This window comes from Pan troglodytes, chromosome 19 (assembly GCF_028858775.2).
Source record: "Pan troglodytes isolate AG18354 chromosome 19, NHGRI_mPanTro3-v2.0_pri, whole genome shotgun sequence".
Lineage (NCBI taxonomy): Eukaryota > Metazoa > Chordata > Mammalia > Primates > Hominidae > Pan > Pan troglodytes.
This window is the reverse complement of record NC_072417.2, coordinates 21,625,939-21,643,204: the sequence shown is the minus strand read 5'-3', so window position 1 is coordinate 21,643,204 and position 17,266 is coordinate 21,625,939. Positions and strand designations below refer to the sequence as shown.

Genomic DNA, 17,266 nt, shown 5'->3' with positions numbered 1-17,266 from the left:
CCCAAATTAGAGAAAAGCCCAGGAAGCTTGGGAAGCAACTAGTATAAATAACAGAGATAGGGCACTGAGCTCTCTGGGTGGACATAGGGGTCACAGTGAACTTCAGAGGGGAGCCTAAACCATCCCTCCCTAAACCTTCTTGGGCCATCCTCACATCTCCCCCACCTCTTCCTTGGCCCACCTTCTCTGAGAAAGCCTCTGCTCTCCCCAGTATGGCTGTACCACAGAGGTTTGTCTAATGTGTGAGTTGTTTTGTATTCGCTTCATTAGAAAGCCTTTTAAAATGCATTTTCAGGTCTGTGTTCAGTACAGTGTGTATCCAAATAAAAATTCTCTGGCAAATCACCTTAAGAAGTTTGGCTGTTTTTATTCCTTCCCAGCCAGCATTGTCAGTACAAACCAAGGGAGAATGTCATAAACCATAAAGCAAATTTGGGGCATCTGAGGGCCCTGACCTGCCTGATTATCTCCAACACTACATCTAACTGGTGGGGACCGGTGGCTATCACCTGTGCAGCTAGACCAGAAGATAGACTGTGAGATATCAGTAACCCCTTCCCACACCCAGACCCAGGTTGACCTTGACCACAGTCATAAAACTACCCTTCATAGGGGTTCTCGTCTCAGTTTTACAGATGAGGAAAAAAGCTCGGGGAGATGACAGAGACCCAGTGGGTCCCTGGCAAGGCCTGGTCATCTGGCAAGGTGAAGAGGGCCTCAGAAACCACTGCTGGCGTGTGCTTTTCTGCTGGTTAAACATTCCAAGAGAAAAGAAAACACTCAGAGATTGTAGACAGAACCTAGAATTGGCCTGGAGTTTTCTAGACGCTGTAGTTCAATCAGCTCAAAAAGGCCCAGACAGGGCCGGGGACAACTGTGGGGACAGGGCTGGCAGCTGGGCTCCAGACCAAGTGCAGGGCTGCTGACTCTGAGTGATGACATTTGACTCCAGTCCCACAACAGGGGTGATGTGTCTGACAGAGGGGCAGCAGGAAAACAGCTGAGCCTTCCACTCCAACTCAGGTTTCTGAGGTCTCTGTGCAGTTTCTGCGGCAACAATTCCTTTTAGAAGTGAGACAGAGGGCAGCATGGATTTCTCCTCTGAGCACAGGGGCCTGATGTCCTCAGGAGACCACCTGTGTCCTTAGATCAGATGTGGCCCTGCTTCCCATCTGGTTTTCTGTGCCCATCCTACTCTTCCTCTGCCTTGATGGTACCTGCACAGACTCAGGGGCATCTTGAGTCAGATGTGCTTCTCCCTGGGCGGGTGATAATCTCAGTCCTGCCACAGAGGCAGGTAATGAAGTGGCCCAACCCAATGCCTTGCACACAGTGGGCATTCAATAAGCTTTTGCTGAGTTAGAAATTTGGGGGGTGGGGGAAATCATGAGGGAGATGTAGAATCTGGAAGACCAAGTCTGTTGGGGGAAAACACATTGACATCTACTGGCTCCAAAGGAATATGGTTCTGTCCTAGACAGAGGAGGCTTTACTGGGAGGCTAATAAGCTTATGCTTAAGGCCCACTACTGCAGAGTTTACGAGCCCCTTCCTAGGCCCCGTATCTAATTTGACATCCATAATTTTGCATTATTTTTCTTATACAAAGCACCGAAAATTGTATAAGCTTCAGGTTTCACAATACCTGGGTCTGTCCCTGGTCCTGATGCTCTCTAGCTTTGCAAACTCTGAGCCCCTCGACCCACTTGAGGGTAGAATCCCAGAATTAGATGGGCTCTCAAAAGAGTATCTGGTTTGTCCCTCAAGCAGGTATTAAAGATCCATCAACTCCCAGGAACTCTTTTTTTAGGGATCTGCAAGGATAGATATCACCTTGTCTTGGTCCATTTTTTGCTGTTATAACAGAATGCCAGGGGTTGGGTAATTTATAAACAATAGAAGTTTATTTGGTTCACAGTTCCAGAGGCTGGGAAGTCTGAAATTAGGGGACAGCATTTAGTGAGGGCCTTTTGGCTGCATTGTAACAGGTGGAGGATGGCCGGGCACAGTGGCTCATGCCTATAATCCCAGCACTTTGGGAGGCTGAGGTGGGTGGATCACTTGAGGTCAGGAGTTCGAGACCAGCCTGGCCAACATGGTGAAACCTCATCTCTACTAAAATACAAAAAATTAGTCAAGCGTGGTCGCGGGCACCTGTAATCCCAGCTACTTGGGAGGCTGAGGCAGGAGAAGTGCTTGAACCTGGGAGGTGGAGGTTGCAGTGAGCCAAGGTTGCGCCACTGCACTCCAGCCTGGGCAACAGAGTGAGACTCCGTCTCACACATACATACACACACACACACACACACACACACACACACAAAGATAAGAGGAGACATTTCACCCATGATACCAAAACAAACAACTATACACAAAAGAATAATTTAAACTGGATTGTGGTGATGGTTACAGACCTCTGTAAATTTACTAAAAATCATTGAATTAGACACTTAAAATGAGTGAATTTTAGAGTATGTAAAGTGTACCTCCAATAAAACTCTTTTTAAAAAAAAAAGAATAATCAGAAAAACAGTGCAAAGTACTGAAAATTTGATCCCATAAATAAAATAGTCAGTAGAGGATTTGGAAGATAAGGTCAAGGAAATCTACCTGGAAGAGGAAAAAAAATAAAGGTATGGAAAATCAGAGAGAAAATAGAAAAGCAGAAGATCCATCTAGGAGGCCCAGCAAAAGGAATAGGGAGTAGAAGAAATGGAGGAGAGTCCATTATCAAAGAAATAATACAAAATCACTTCCTAGGACTGAATGACCTGCATCTGCAGAGTTTATGAGCCCATTGTGCACCCAATACAATGAATGAAAAAAGGCCCACGCTAATTTCATAGTGATGTATATGAAAGTAAAATCTTAAAATTTAGGCCAGGCATAGTGGCTTACGCCTGTAATCCTAGCAGTTTGGGAGGCCAAGGCAAGCGGAACACTTGAGGTCAGGAGTTCAAAACCAGTCTGGCCAACATGGTGAAACCCCATCTCTGTTAAAAATACAAAAATTAGCTGGCCATGGTGGCACATGCCTGTAATCCCAGCTACTTGGGAGGCTGAGGCACAAGAATTGCTTGAACCTGAGAGGCGGAAGTTGCAGTCAGCAGAGATCGCACCACTGGACTCCAGCCTGGGTGACAGAGTGAGACTCCATCTCAAAAAAAAAAAAAAAAAAAAAAAAAAAACACTTAAAATTTTCCACAGAGAAAAATAAAAGATTATAAAAAAAGATCAAGACTAAGAATGGCATTGGACTTCTCCCTGGCAACTTCTTATTCTAGAAGTCAGAAAACAATAAATGTATTCAAATCACTCTCTTATAGTATAAAAACAACAAAAGACAAACTTTAATTTTACAAAGCAAGTTTTCCATAAGATCAAAATGTGTGTGTGTGGAGGGATGGTTCCATGTTCATCTCTTCTCCACTCTCTCTCTTTGCGTCATCATCTCTGTGTCGTACTCTCCTTCCTTCCCATCTACCCTTCCCGTTCTATCTTTTCTGTGCTCTCTCTTCCTTTACTGGCCATCACATAGAACTGGAGTAATTTTTTCTAATTACTTCCTTCATTTGTGAAGTCATTTTATGTTCTCTGTTCTCCATTTTAAAAGCAAACAAGCAGAACACTTCATTTCTGCATTAAAAAATCTAAATTAAATTGCTTGTTTGTTTGTTCCCTCTGTAGCCTTTGAGGCATCTCCCTGGGTTCTCACTGGGAAGCCCCATCTCACTTTCCTCCAAGTGGGTGCAGTTCAGGTTTCGTGAGTGCCTTCAGTTGGGAACAAGAGGCTCCGCTACCTCTAAACTCAAACTCATCCTGTACATTTAGAGACAATTCCAAACTGGTCTCTCCTAGTTTATTAGGAAAAAAGAGTTGAGAGCTTTGGTCCTCAATAGGAAAAGACCTCCTCATTCTAGATCCTTGTATCCAGTGGGCCTTCCAAATCCCAACCCTTCACTAAAGCAGGTTGGTCACTTTAAGCCAGGCTTCCAGCAGGGGTGGGAGGCTGCTCCGTGTCAAGACTTGTGCAGGGGTGGATGGTGACATCAGTAATGACAATCCATTCCTCAGCACGCATTTGCAGAGTGCCACTGTGTGCTCGGTCCTGCAGAGAAAGCTGAGACTTGGCTGTTCTTGGCCTCAAGAACTCAAGGTCTAGGGTAAGGAGAACAGACACCTAAACAAATAATGACCACCCAATGTGACAGTGTGGTAGTAAAAGCATGTCCAAGGCATCAGGGCCACTGGGGGGAGGTAGGGACTCCCGTGATCCTGGAGCACTGCAGGCTCCCAGAGCTTCCTGGGGACTGAGGCTTGGGGACATGTGGGACGCTCAGATGGAGAAGGCCCGATCCAGGGGAGGGCAGGCTGGGCAGAGGGAGCAGCCACGCCAAGGCACAGAGGTGTGTAAGAACATTTCTGTGTGACTCTGGGGATGCGTGGCATGATTGAGGGGTGGGCAGCTAGCCTAACTTTCCCCCCGAAGCTTCCCAAGCCCTCATGACATCTATTACCCTGCCTAGGCAAAGGCAGCAATGTCTGGTTCAGCACAATCCAGGGGAGACCTGTGAGTGACATCCCTGTCATTAGCAGGGCAGAGGGGCACTGTCCATGCATAAGCTTTTGAATGTGACAGCCAAGCTGTCAGCCAGCAGACCCATTCACTCCCAGCCAGAATCTCACCTCTGCTGCCCCCATCTTGTCTTGGGAAGGAGGATCTCCATCCCGCTGAATCACCCGGCTCTTCCTGGACGCTGAGGCCAATAGCAGCTCTCTTTTCGGTGGGGGCTGGGCAGGCTCCGTCTTCAGGGCCTGGGTGTCTCCAGATTCTGGCTCCCCCGTGACGATGATGAATCCTGCATCAGCATGGACTAACTGCTGTTCTGCCTAGCTGTGGGCACTCGGAGGGTCCTGTGCAGGGCTCACTGTTTATTCCATCTCTGTAGCCCCCCATCCTCCCCGTCCCCAGCGCCTGGCACAGGGCAGGCACTTCATCCGTGTTTGTTGAATAAATAATGTGCTAAGAAAGGGAAGATGAAAGGGAGAAAGATACGGAGACAGAGAAGTGAGATTGATTTTTTAATGGGAGAAAAAGAGACTAGATATTGGGGCGCCTAGGGCACCAGGCACACAGACATGACCCCAAGACCTGGAACCGATGCACAATTGGCCACAGAGATGACAACAGCCCCAGATAACACCTGTGGGGCACTTTTTAAATGCCAGGCACTGCTGCCATCTCCTTATAAGCATGAACTTGGTGAACTCTCACAACTCCATTTTGTAGTCCAGAAAACTGAGGCAAAATGTGGCTAAGTAACTTGCCCAAGGTCACACAGCTAATGCATGAACCCAGGTAGCCTGGCCTCAGAACCTGCCCTTCTAACTGTGCATTGTGACAGGTAATCATGGCCATGGCAGGGAGCAGTCTTCATAGGATCCAGAGGAGATAGTAGCCCCACGGGACAAGAGCACTGACCAGGAAGGAAGGGCTGTCACTACTCCCTGGCGATTTGCTCAGTGCAGGCTCTGGGCCTCTGGCCTTGGCACTGGCTTCCTGGAGACAATCCTGCACTCCCTGGCCGCTGCAGTGTGCTGGCTGGAAGACTGCTGATGAGAAGGTGATGGTCTCCAGGAGGACTTCTTTGGCCTCCGGTGCCAACTGTGGGTCAAAGGAGCCCAGCTCCCAAAACCTTTGACACCATCTCTTTTTGTTGCAGAAACAGCCGGCCAGATGGTCAGCTCGCTTTGCCAGGTGCCCAGATCCCTGCCAGCACGGCTGCCTGAAAATGTCAGCAGAGTAAAGGTGTGTTCCCACAGCAGCTTTCGAGAGGTACCAAGAAGCCTTCCTCTGCAGAGCCCACCGTCTCTTCCCTGGCATGTCCTTCCCTCCCTAACTCTCCTTGTCGTCTCCTCCCCGGGCTGATACCTCCTACCCCAATGTCTGCTCCTGATCTAATAGTCACCACTATTTGAATATCCCCATGTGCCAGGCACTATACCAAGCCTATTGCACGCCTCTTCTCATTGAACCCTCACCACTGCATCCTATAAAGCAGGTACCATCTCTTCTTTTTAAACGCAGGGAAGGGAGCCTTGGGGCCTTCCTTAACAAGCCCCTGGTCACACAAATGCTAAACGGTGGAGCTTGGATTCCAAACAGGATGTGGTGGCGCCAAAGCCTAGCTCTTTAGCTGGGTCTGTGAAGACAGGCCTTTGCCTTCTAAGCTTCACACAGGGGTCTTGGGGTCTTCTTTCTTTTAGCATTGGCTTTTTCAGTCTGCCTACCTTCATCTTGGATGGGAAACTAAGTCAGAACAAGGGTGTTTCCAAGAGTGGAGCTGGCAGCCTCTGTCACAGGCGGATGGGAGCCCAAGGCGTCATCTTCATCTAATGCTAAAATGCTTCACAGGGATTAAACACACTGCCTGCTGCAGTGGTTCCCAGGGGGCCAAGTGGGGGCTGGGTGGCTTAATTTGGTGAGGTGCGAATGTGATGGCGGGGGGGGGGAACTTTTGTGAGGGATACACACCCAGGACATGCAGGTAAAGGAAATCCAGACTGGATCCACCTATAGTGCCAAACACGCCCACATCTAGTCTGGCTTGACTAGACTTGGACATGTTTAATCAAGCTGCCCTGATTTACTGCTGGCTGCATTCTCCAGGCCACAGCGCCATCTGCAGGGAAGCCCTGCACCAGCAGGGGTGGGGGGGCTGGTCCTAGGGCCTGTCCCAAGACCCTGTGATGGTCAGCATTAAGGTAAAGGTTGTGAGCTACAAAGCCGGCACCGATTGCTGTCCTTTCAAGCTTAGGGCAGTCGTACAGGCACCACCCCTTCTCAACAACCAACCTCCTGAAATGATCTGGGCAGATATTATCATGCCCATTTTACAGATGACGAAACTGGGCCTCAGAAAGCCACAGTCACCCCCCAGCGATGGTGCCAGGCAGGATTCCAACTCAGGCTCTTTGACAAAAAACTCTGGGCTCTACATCTGCCTCTCCTGATGCAGAAGAAAGAGAAGAAGTGTGGAGGGTGAAGGATGAAGCGAAAAGCTGCTGGCTGGATGGACTGAGAGCCAGGATTCGTGGCTTGGTTCTGTTCGCACTGTCTCTGCTGCCAAGCCCTACTCACCCCAGCCAGGAAGAGCAAACATTCCCAGACACAACATCCTCCTGGGTCTGTCATCAGGTTGACACAGAGAAAATCGAGCTCCTTACAGGAGACTGTCAGGGTGGGCTGGGGTGGAGTTTTTAAGTGTCTCAATAACTGGGAAGATAATTGAAGACATTATATTTTTTACTCTTTTCAGTGCCTGTCTCAGCAGCAAGCACTTGTCAGCCAGATCTTGGAGGCCAAAGCCTGTCTACCCTAACACAAAGAAGACACTCAAGTTGTCTAAATTCATCGACTTTTCTGAAATTTGAAATCTGCAATTTCCCGAGCTGTGTTCTGTTGTCAAGTGGCTGTCCAAATTCCTGAGCTCATGTTTAAGTGTCGCTGATAAAGAAGGAAACAATCCAATCAGGTTTACATTGGCGGTTCAATTAGGCACATATGAAGTAGTCACTCCAAAGCGGTTCACAGCAAATTTATTCCTGGGACAACCTTCTTTGACCACCCAACTTAAATCTCCCAGGAATTTGTTCCAAGAATAGAAGCTAACTGCTATAATATCCCGAGCTAATTGCAATATTATCCTGATTGGAGCCTAATTAGAAGGCAGATCTGCCTCACTAGCCAACACCACCTCTCCTCCTACACAGAACCCTCAGGGATAGATTCTCTTGTCCTAGACAACTTTGTTATTTGATTATCTACACTGCAGCTCTTTCTTGCTAATTTACCACTTTTACATATTTATGCCCCCTAATTAGTCAACAAGTATTTATTAAACACCTACTGCATGCTCATCCCATGCATCCCAAGCAAACAGAAGGATGTTTGCTTCTGGTTCCAAAGAGTAATACATGCTTCTTTGGGGTGCTGGTCTCTTTTGGGGTCTTCAGTCAGATGAACAAGTAACGTATATGAGCAGAAGCTCATGCCTGTAATCCCAGCACTTTAGGAGGTCAAGGTGGACAGATTGCTAGAGCCCAGGAGTTCAAGACCAGCCTGGACAACATAGTGAAACCCCACCTCTACTAAAAATACAAAAAATTAGCTGGGCATGGTGGTGTGCACCTGTCATCCCAGCTACTTGGGAGGCTGAGGTGAGAAGACCACCTGAGCTCGGACAGTCAAGCCTGCAGTGAGCCGAGATGGCACCAATGCACTGGTGCATTAGACAATGCCTGGACAATGAACCTTGTCTCAAAAAGTAAAATAAAATCATACATATGCAGGAGTATTTGCACATAAAACACACGCCTGGAAAAATACATGTCTGGGGTATTTGCATATGCCTTGTGGAGAATTTCTAGGGTCGGTTAAAAGGAGAAAGAAACTAAATTATATTGTTCTGGAACTCTTCTCCACATCACCCAGCCAAGGAGCATAAGGAGAGTGCTTTCATTTCATTCATTAACTCACCAAATATTTGCTGAACATTGACCCTGTGCTTGGCCTTGGAAGACAATTTTGCAGAAACACAGTCCCTTATTTCAGATTTGACAACACAGTGGGGAGACTGTATCTTTTTTTTAAACGCAAATCATAGAACAGAGGCAACATTCAGGACTGATGAGGAAATTTGGCTCTTGGGAAATGGTCAGAACACCTCATTCTGCTAAGAGCAGAACATCTTGAAAAGTTTTACCCTGCTCGTTGCCCCACTTAGCCCTCTGCAGGTCGAGGAAGCAGAGGAGGGAGCCACTCCTGTGGACTCAATTCTCACCCTCGCTGGTGAAAACAGAAATGATGGGTTCACATTGCTCACAGCTCCCCCTGGAATGACTTCCTTCTCTCCACTTCCAGACCCAAGCCCAGGCTTCCCAGGTTTCACCTTTGGACCTTTTCCCACTCCCCGCACCCGGGGCCCAGTGCTCAACCCACCTCTCCGCCCTTCACATCCTTCCGTGGTTAAATGTTGGCTTCTCTCTTCCCGTCTGTGGCTGTCTGTTACCCCAAGTCAAGGCCTTACATCATCTTGCTCGCCTCAGGGGACCCACCCCTCCTGCAGCCTCGGAAGGCTGAACTCCTCCGGTGCCCAGTTTGTCCTGACCTCAGAAGTACAACCCACTCCACTTGGAGGAAGCAAAGAGGGTTTTTAAAGAAATACAAGCAGCTTCACTGAGAGCTCATGACTAAGCTCAGATTTTAAGAGGACAAGAACAAGAAAAACTAAAGGACAAATTGTAAGAATAGTTTCAGAAATGTTTACTAATGAGATGAATACATGGAAGGCGTTTAGCACAGTGCCTAAAACACAGTAAGTAACCAACAAACGGTAGGTGGTATTAATACTATTGTTATTAAATCCCAGAATGACGGGATTACAAGAAAATGCATACGTAACAAAAGCAGCCTTAAAAAGCTAATTTTTTTCTCAGGGCCAGAGCAACAGGAAAGAGATAGACCCATTATTCAAGACAGATGATGTAATGTGAATAAAAGAGTGAACATTTTAAAGTGTATTTTCTCCTAATATTCTTCTATTTTCTTTAGAAGAGAGAATAATCTTCAACCTGGAAAGGATAATAAACATGATTATGGGGAAATCGGGATCTAAGACAGATGATGCAGCACTCAAGGAGAGCCCTTCTGCTTTATGGGAGCCCAACAGTCTTAACTCCAACTAAATATATATAAACTAAACTCAAGGAGAGCCCTACTGCTTTATGGGAGCCCAGCGCTCTTAACTCCAACTAAATATATCCAAGACCTTTACTGTGTGATTGCAAACTCCTACTGTAAATATTGAGAAGTCAGGAAGCTGAGAAGGGTGGAGAAAAATTAGAGATGAGCAAATGTCGCCCAGGTTTGTGACAGAGAGAAGGTGGATTCCAGAAACTACAGATGGGTATGTCTGAGGTTGATCTGCAATCAGATAGGCTTATAAAAGATGGCAGATGTTACCAGTGGTCAAAGCGGCTTACTAAGAGTAATTAGTCAAATTAACCTTATTTCCATTGCTGAGGGATTGGTACATGAAGGCATTGCTACGCATATTGTATACTTAATTTTAGCGAAGCACTTGATAGAATCTGTCAGGATTCCTGGTGGATAAGATGGAGAAATAAGGGCTAGATTTAAAGTATGATTAGCCAAGTTACATAGATGGCTGAACATCCACATCTAATGAATGGAACAGTGTCCACTACAGAGCACATTATAGGTGCTTAGTAAATATCTGTTACTGTTACACAAATGAATCAAGCTGGAGGGAAGTTTCTGATGGTATGTCCCCATCTAATTTTATATATATACATGGAGAGAGAGAGAGACAGACAGACAGACAGAGACTTCCTCTGTCACCCAGGCTGGAGTGCAGTGGTGCCATCTTAGCTCAGTATAACCTCCACCTTCCAAAGTCAACCAATTTGCATGCCTCAGCCTCCCAGGCAGCTGGGACTACAGGTGGGTGCCACCACACCCGGCTAATTTTTGTATTTTGGGTAGAGATGGGGTTTCACCATGTTGGCCAGGCTGGTCTCCAACTCCTGACCTCAAGTGATCACCTGCCTTGGCCTCCCAAAGTGCTGGGATTACAGGTGTAAGCCACCGTGCCCAGCCTTATTCAGTATTTTTTATCATGACTCAGATGATGACTTATGAGTCATGGGTATCAAATTTATAGGAAGCAAAGCTTGGAGGGAGATCTGATGCATTCAATAACAAAATCCAAAATTCAAAATGAAGCCAACAGGTTAGGATGATGGGCCAAAGCCTAGATGAAATGAAAAGAGACAAATGCAAATCATTCATTATGTTCTTAAAAGCAGCTGCACAAATGCAGAAGAGGGAGCCCTGGCCCCACTGCATTTCATGCAAAAGAGATCTGCAGGTCTGAAATGATCCCAAGCCCAGTGTGCTTCATTAGTATGAGGCGGCTGCCAAACACAGCTGCGAACTTAGGCTACACAAGAGGATGGAGAAAAAGAGCCCCAATATGCATTGCCTCAGCAATAATAGCTCGTATTTATTGAGTGCTTATTATACTAGATGCTGCTACTGCGCTGTGTTTACAGAAATGATCTCATTTATGTAAGTACCCGGGGGTGTAGTTTGCTTTCTTTTCCTTTTTCTTTTTTTTTTTTTTTGAGACAAGGTCTTCCTCTGTTGCCCAGGCTGGAGTGCAGTGGTGAAATCTTGGCTCACTGTAGCCTCCACCTCCTGGGTTCGAGTGATTCTCATTTCTCAGCCTCCCAAGTAGCTGGGACTACAGGCGCGCGCCACCATGCCTGGCTAAGTTTGTATTTTTAGTAGCGACGGGGTTTCACCATGTTGGCCAGGCTGGTCTCAAACTCCTGACCTCAAGTAATCTGCCTGCCTCGGCCTCCCAAAGTGCTGGGATTACAGGCATGAGCCACCACACCCAGCCTTGGGTGTAGTATCGATCCAAAATGATATCTGATGTACAGGAAGGGGGAAAGATCTGTTTTGTATGTAAGAGTAAGTTAGTAGAAATACAGTGAGGAGAGTCATGAATGGAGGGGAACATTGAAGAGACAAGGCTGGCGGAAGGCTGCAGGATGTTTACACCCCTGGGACCCCGAAGAGGTCAGTGAGAAGAGAGTCAAGTTAGATTTCAATCAGATGGCACCATAGACCCGGCTAAGATTGAACCGGGTAGGCCTACCCTAGGCTGATCTAGTTCGGGAGCCCCCCTCCTTGGGGATCGTTTTGGGGAGGGGTTTGTGCAGTGGACAAAGGATGAGATCAAGAGGAGACTATGTTGAAAATAAAAATGCCAGCCAGGCGCGGTGGCTCATGCCTGTAATCCCAACCCTTTGGGAGGCCGAGGCGGGTGGATCCCCTGAGGTCAGTTCGAGACCAGCCTGGCCAACATGACAAAACCCCATCTCTACTAAATATACAACAATTAGCCGGGTGAGGTGGCGCACGCCTGTAGTCCCAAATACTCAGGAGGCTGAGGCAGGAGAATCACTTGAACTCAGGAGGCGGAGGTTGCAGTGAGCCAAGATCACGCCTTTGCACTCCAGGCTGGGTGACAGAGCGAGACTCTGCCTCAAACAAACAAATAAAAATGTTGGGGAAAGGAAGAGAAAGCCAGCAACTTCCTGGGTATCCAAGTCAGGCACATCAGCAGGTGTTTGTGTGCTCCCCCCAGCAAGTTCCTCACCTCCTTTACCAGGGGTTACAGCTCCATGACAGAAAAGCCTGATAGATAGAGATGGAAGAGCCCCTTCTCCTAATGGTGGCTGTGTCTCTGCTTGGCTTATCAGCAGTGTGACAGTTTGCTGTTTGGATTGCTCTCCCTTGCCCAACCATTGCCAACCCAGGTTGAGCCCACCTCAAGGGATTGGGCAGATAGAAAGTGTGGGTCAGTACAATCCTCACAATAACTTAGATGATGACATTAGAGCTCAGAAAGGTAGATGTTTTTAACCATGGTCACACAGCTGGCCTACAGTGGAGCACGGATTTGAACCCGGGATCTTAATGCTAGGATCCAAATTGTTAACCACACAGCACTGGGCTGGCATCTGCAGAATCTCAGGTTCCCCATGGGTCCCCACATTTTAAGAAGGATGTGGACAGATCAAAGGGGTAGCTCCTGGAGAGCTACCAGGAGAATGGGAGAATGGGAGAGGCTGGAAATCTTGTCCTGTAAAAAACACAAGGAGAGCCAAGTACAATGGCTCACACCTGTAATTTCAGCACTTTGGGAGGCCGAGGAGGGTGGATCACCTGAAACCAGGAGTTCGAGACTAGCCTGGCCAATGTGGTGAAACTCCATCTCTACTAAAAATACAAAAATTAGCCAGGTGTGGCGGCTCACACCAGTAATCCCAGCTATTTGGGAGGCTGAGGCAGGAGAATTGCTTGAACTCGGAATGTGGAGGCTGCAGTGAGCCAAGATTATGCCACTGCACTCCAGCCTGGGCGACAGAGACTCCATCTCCAAAACACACACACACACACACACACACACACACACACACACACACACACACACACACACAAAACAAGACAAAAAAACAAAAAACCTACAGGTCATCAGGGAATTCTGTCTGAGATAAAAATGACTTGGGAAAATGCAATAACTGTCCTCAAGCTCTCAGAGAAATGTTATGTGGCAAAACAAAGACATTTATTTTTCACAGCAGTACTAGAATAATAATGATGTATTTCAACATTCTAAGGTTTAGAGTTCTCTTAAACCGGAGTGGGCTGCTTTGAGATACTCAGTTCCCGGGCACTGAAAGTATTCAAGCAGAAGCTGGACGCCATGGGCCAGGCTTTCTTTTATTAAAACCGAGATGCTACTCTTCCTCTTCTCAAAGTGCCTACAGAACAGCTGAGACCTACTTACCCAGCTCCTTTGTCACTATTGGTTTCATGACTATAAATTTCATACAGCTTTACTGAGGGATAACCTATGTACTGTACAATTTACCCATTGTAAGTGAACAATTTGATGGTTCCTAGTAAATCTATACAGTTCTGCAACCATGACTACAGTCCAGTTGCAGAAACTTTGTGATTATAGATTTTTTCCCCAAAGAACATTGTTAGCATCAAGGGTAGATCCAGGTCCCATGGGCCGTGGTTTCCGCTGACCTAACAGCAGGCCTCTGTGCTGTGGCTCTTTCCTCACATCCTCTCCTCATTCCTTCTTGGGAGTCACCTGATGCTGCCCTGCCACATGCTGCTTGGCCTTCCTGGGCCCTGGGCACCTCGCCGCTCCCCGAGTTGTCCCCACTGGGCACCTTTGCTTCCTTCCCTCTTTTGCCATGGCTTGGGAGCAGGGGCTTGGTCTTCAGCAGATTCCAAGGCAGTAGGGTGTACTTAGAAGTATGTGAGCCCTGATAACCCAGACCTGTATTTGGCTCACAGCCATGTGGCCTCCAGCAAGTTGCCTTATTTTTTGTTATTTCTGTTTTGTTTTGAGACAGGGTCTCACTCTGTTGCCTAGGCTGAGTGCAATGGCTCAGTCTCATCTCACTGCAGCCTCTATCCCCCGGGCTCAAGTGATCCTTCCACATCAGCCTCCCGAGGAGCTGTGACTACAGGCACACACCACCACACCCAGCTAATTTAATTTTTTTGTAGAGATGAGGTCTCACTATGTTGCCCAGGCTGGTCTTGAACTCCTGGATTCAACCAATCCGCCTGTCTCAGCCTCTTAAAGTGCTGCGATCACAGGCATGCGCCACCATGCCTGGTGACTTTATCTTCTTGAACCTTAATTTTTCCCCTTTTGTAATGCAGACATAATACACATGCCTCGCTCAGTGCAAAGATCAGAGATGATGTGTATCAAGTGACTAGCACAGTATCTACTTTTTTTTTTTTGAGACAGTCTTGCTCTGTTGTCCAGGCTGGAGTGCAGTGACGCGATCTCAGCTCACTACAGCCTCCACCTCCCAGGTTCAAGTGATTCTCCTTCCTCAGCCTCCCGAGTAGCTGGGACTACAGGCGTGCACCACCACACCTGGCTAATTTTTGTATTTTTAGTAGATAGTTTCACCATGTTGGCCGGGCTGGTCTCGAACTGCTGACCTCAAGTGATCCACCCACCTTGGTCTCCCAAAATGCTGGGATTACAGGTGTGAGCCACCATGTCTGGCCAATATCCACTATTTTTAGTAAATGATAGCCATGATTACTGCTGCCACCTTCATTATTGACACTCAAATGTCCTCTGCTCTGAGTGCTTATTTTGCCTTTCTCTTCTAGGAATATCCCTGTTTTCTGGGTCTCTCCTGGTGTCCAGCCATTACCACAGGCACAGAGATGAATTCCTCTACACTTGGGAAACCCCAAGGCTGACCCCAGCCAGGGATGCATGTGGGTTAGTTGGGATGGAGCAGCAGCACCACCTAGTGGCAATGTGCAGCAGCACGCTAATTACTGGCCAAATGCAGGAGTTTGTCTAATAGCTACTACATCAGGACACCTTGGAAGTCACCTACTCCAGCGGTTCGTCTAGTGCTTGTGTGGCCACAGCATCCTCCTAGAGAGGGCTTCCCATGCCATGCACTAGAACAAAAGAGGATGCGGAGAATGAAAGACAAAATAGGAGAAAACTTCTCAGTGTAATGCTCCTCAGGGACCATAGGGTAGTAAAAAAAAGTTTAAAAAGCATCTCCACCAGATCTAGAGACAGGAAGTAGGTCAGTGGTTAGTGGTTGCCCAGTGCTGCGGAGGACGGGGGAAATGAGGAGTGACTGCTAAAGGGTACAGGGTTTCTTTTCAGGGTGATAGAAATGTTTTAAAAGTGGCCAGGTGCGGTGATTCACGCCTGTAATCTCAGCACTTTGGGAGGCCGAGGCGGGCAGATCGCTTGAGGTCAGGAGTTCAAGGCCAGCCTGGCCAACACAGTGCATCCCCGTCTCTACTACTCATACAAAAATTAGCCAGATGTGGTGGTGCACACCTGTAATCCCAGCTACTCGGGCAGCTGAGGCACGAGAATCACTTGAACCCAGGAGGCAGAGGTTGCAGTGAGCTGAGATTGTGCCACTGCACTCCAGCCTGGGTGACAGAGTGAGACTCTGTCTCAATAATGATGATAATAATAATAATAATAATAATAATAATGCTGATGAGTTTGTGGCCAGCACTGCTGTTCATACTTGGACAAGATATCTCCAGGGAAACACCGGAGCAAGACATTCAAAGGTAGGAGACAATCCTCATAACTCTATGAGGCAGGTATCAGTATCCCCATTTAACAGTTAAGCAAACTGAGGCTCCGACATACAGAGGCTAAGAGTCAGTGGCCTGAGGCTAGCAGCCAGTGAGGGACATGGCAGGGATGCAAACATGGCTTTCAGAGACCCAAGTCTTTCCTCAAAACTACTGTACTGAAAAGTGCTCCCCACTTATACTTACTCTGACTCACCAGCTCCAGTGTCACAGTGTGGGAAAGGCTGTAGTGGGTGTGCCGTGAAAAGGCAAAGGCGTACTGCCAGGGCCTAAGGCTGGGACAGCACATCTCAGTTTGTCTTCCATAAACACACCCTAGGAGTTTCAATAGAAACTCTGCTAAAATTGATGGGGAAAGAGATTTCAAGAAGTTCAGTACATTCAGAAGCACATGACTATCCTCTCCTCCTTCCAAAGCAAGTTCTTTATTGTCTGAGCAATCAATAAGTGTTTAACGAGGCCTGGCACTGTATTAGGTAAGCTGTAGCATAAATACAAAAGTGTAAGACACAGTCCCTGCCCATTTGAGGCGTACAATCTAAATATTTCTCAGAGGCCAGGTGCGGTGGCTCACACCTGTAATCTCAACACTTTGGGAGGCTGAGGCAGGCGGATCATGAGGTCAGGAGTTCAAGACCAACCTGGCCAACGTGGTGAAACCCTGTCTCTACTAAAGATACAAAAATTCGCCGGGCGTGGTGGAGGGCGCCTGTAATCCCAGCTACTCAGGAGGTTGAGGCAGGAGAATCGCTTGAACCCAGGAGGCAGAGATCACACCATTGCACTCCAGCCTGGGCAACAAGAGCAAGACTCTGTTTCAAAAAAATAAAATAAAATAAAACAAATATTTCTCAGAAATTACTCCATGGTTAAAAAGCAAATCTGGACTTAGTTGCCAGTATTGCAATGAACATTCTTTAAATTCAATATTTTAAAGAAAAACATGATACCACACATTTATCATGGAATGAAATTTTTTCCTAGTAATATCAACTTCATTGTTATGAATAAATAAGGTTTGCTTCAGTTAAAATTCACCTGACATGGCCCTCCTGTATAATTTTTTATTTAATTTTATTTTTAAAATTTTATTTTATTTAAAATTTATTATATTAAATTTGGGACAGGTTCTCGCCATGTTGCCCAGGCTCATCTCAAACTCTGGGCTCAAGCGACTCTCCCACCTTGGCCTCCCAAAGCGCTGGGATTACAGGCATGAGCCACTGTGCCTGGCCAATCTTCTATAATTTGAATAAATATTTCTTGAAAAAGTAGTTTTAGAAGGTTAAATAGGCCAGGCGTGGTGGCTCACGCCTATAATCCCAGCACTTTGGGAGGCCGAGGCAGGTGGATCACTTGAGGTCAGGAATTCAAGACCAGCCTGGCCAACATGATGAAACCCTGTCTCTACTAAAAATACAAAATTTAGCTGGGCGTGGTGGCGGGCGCCTGTAGTCCCAGCTACTCAGGAGGCTGAGGCAGG

The 17,266-nt window shown here is 47.2% G+C and overlaps 1 protein-coding gene across 1 annotated transcript; it reads right to left on the bottom strand.

The window, feature by feature from the left end:
• Positions 1-13,523: 13,523 nt before the first annotated feature.
• LOC134806930 (putative uncharacterized protein encoded by CRHR1-IT1) lies at positions 13,524-15,048 on the bottom strand. The gene is made up of 2 exons (XM_063798408.1): positions 14,838-15,048; positions 13,524-14,035 (listed from the first exon to the last, which is right to left on the bottom strand). The coding sequence occupies exons 1-2, from the start codon at positions 14,920-14,922 to the stop codon at positions 13,650-13,652; spliced, it is 471 nt and encodes a 156-aa protein (XP_063654478.1). The 5' UTR covers positions 14,923-15,048; the 3' UTR covers positions 13,524-13,649.
• Positions 15,049-17,266: the final 2,218 nt, after the last annotated feature.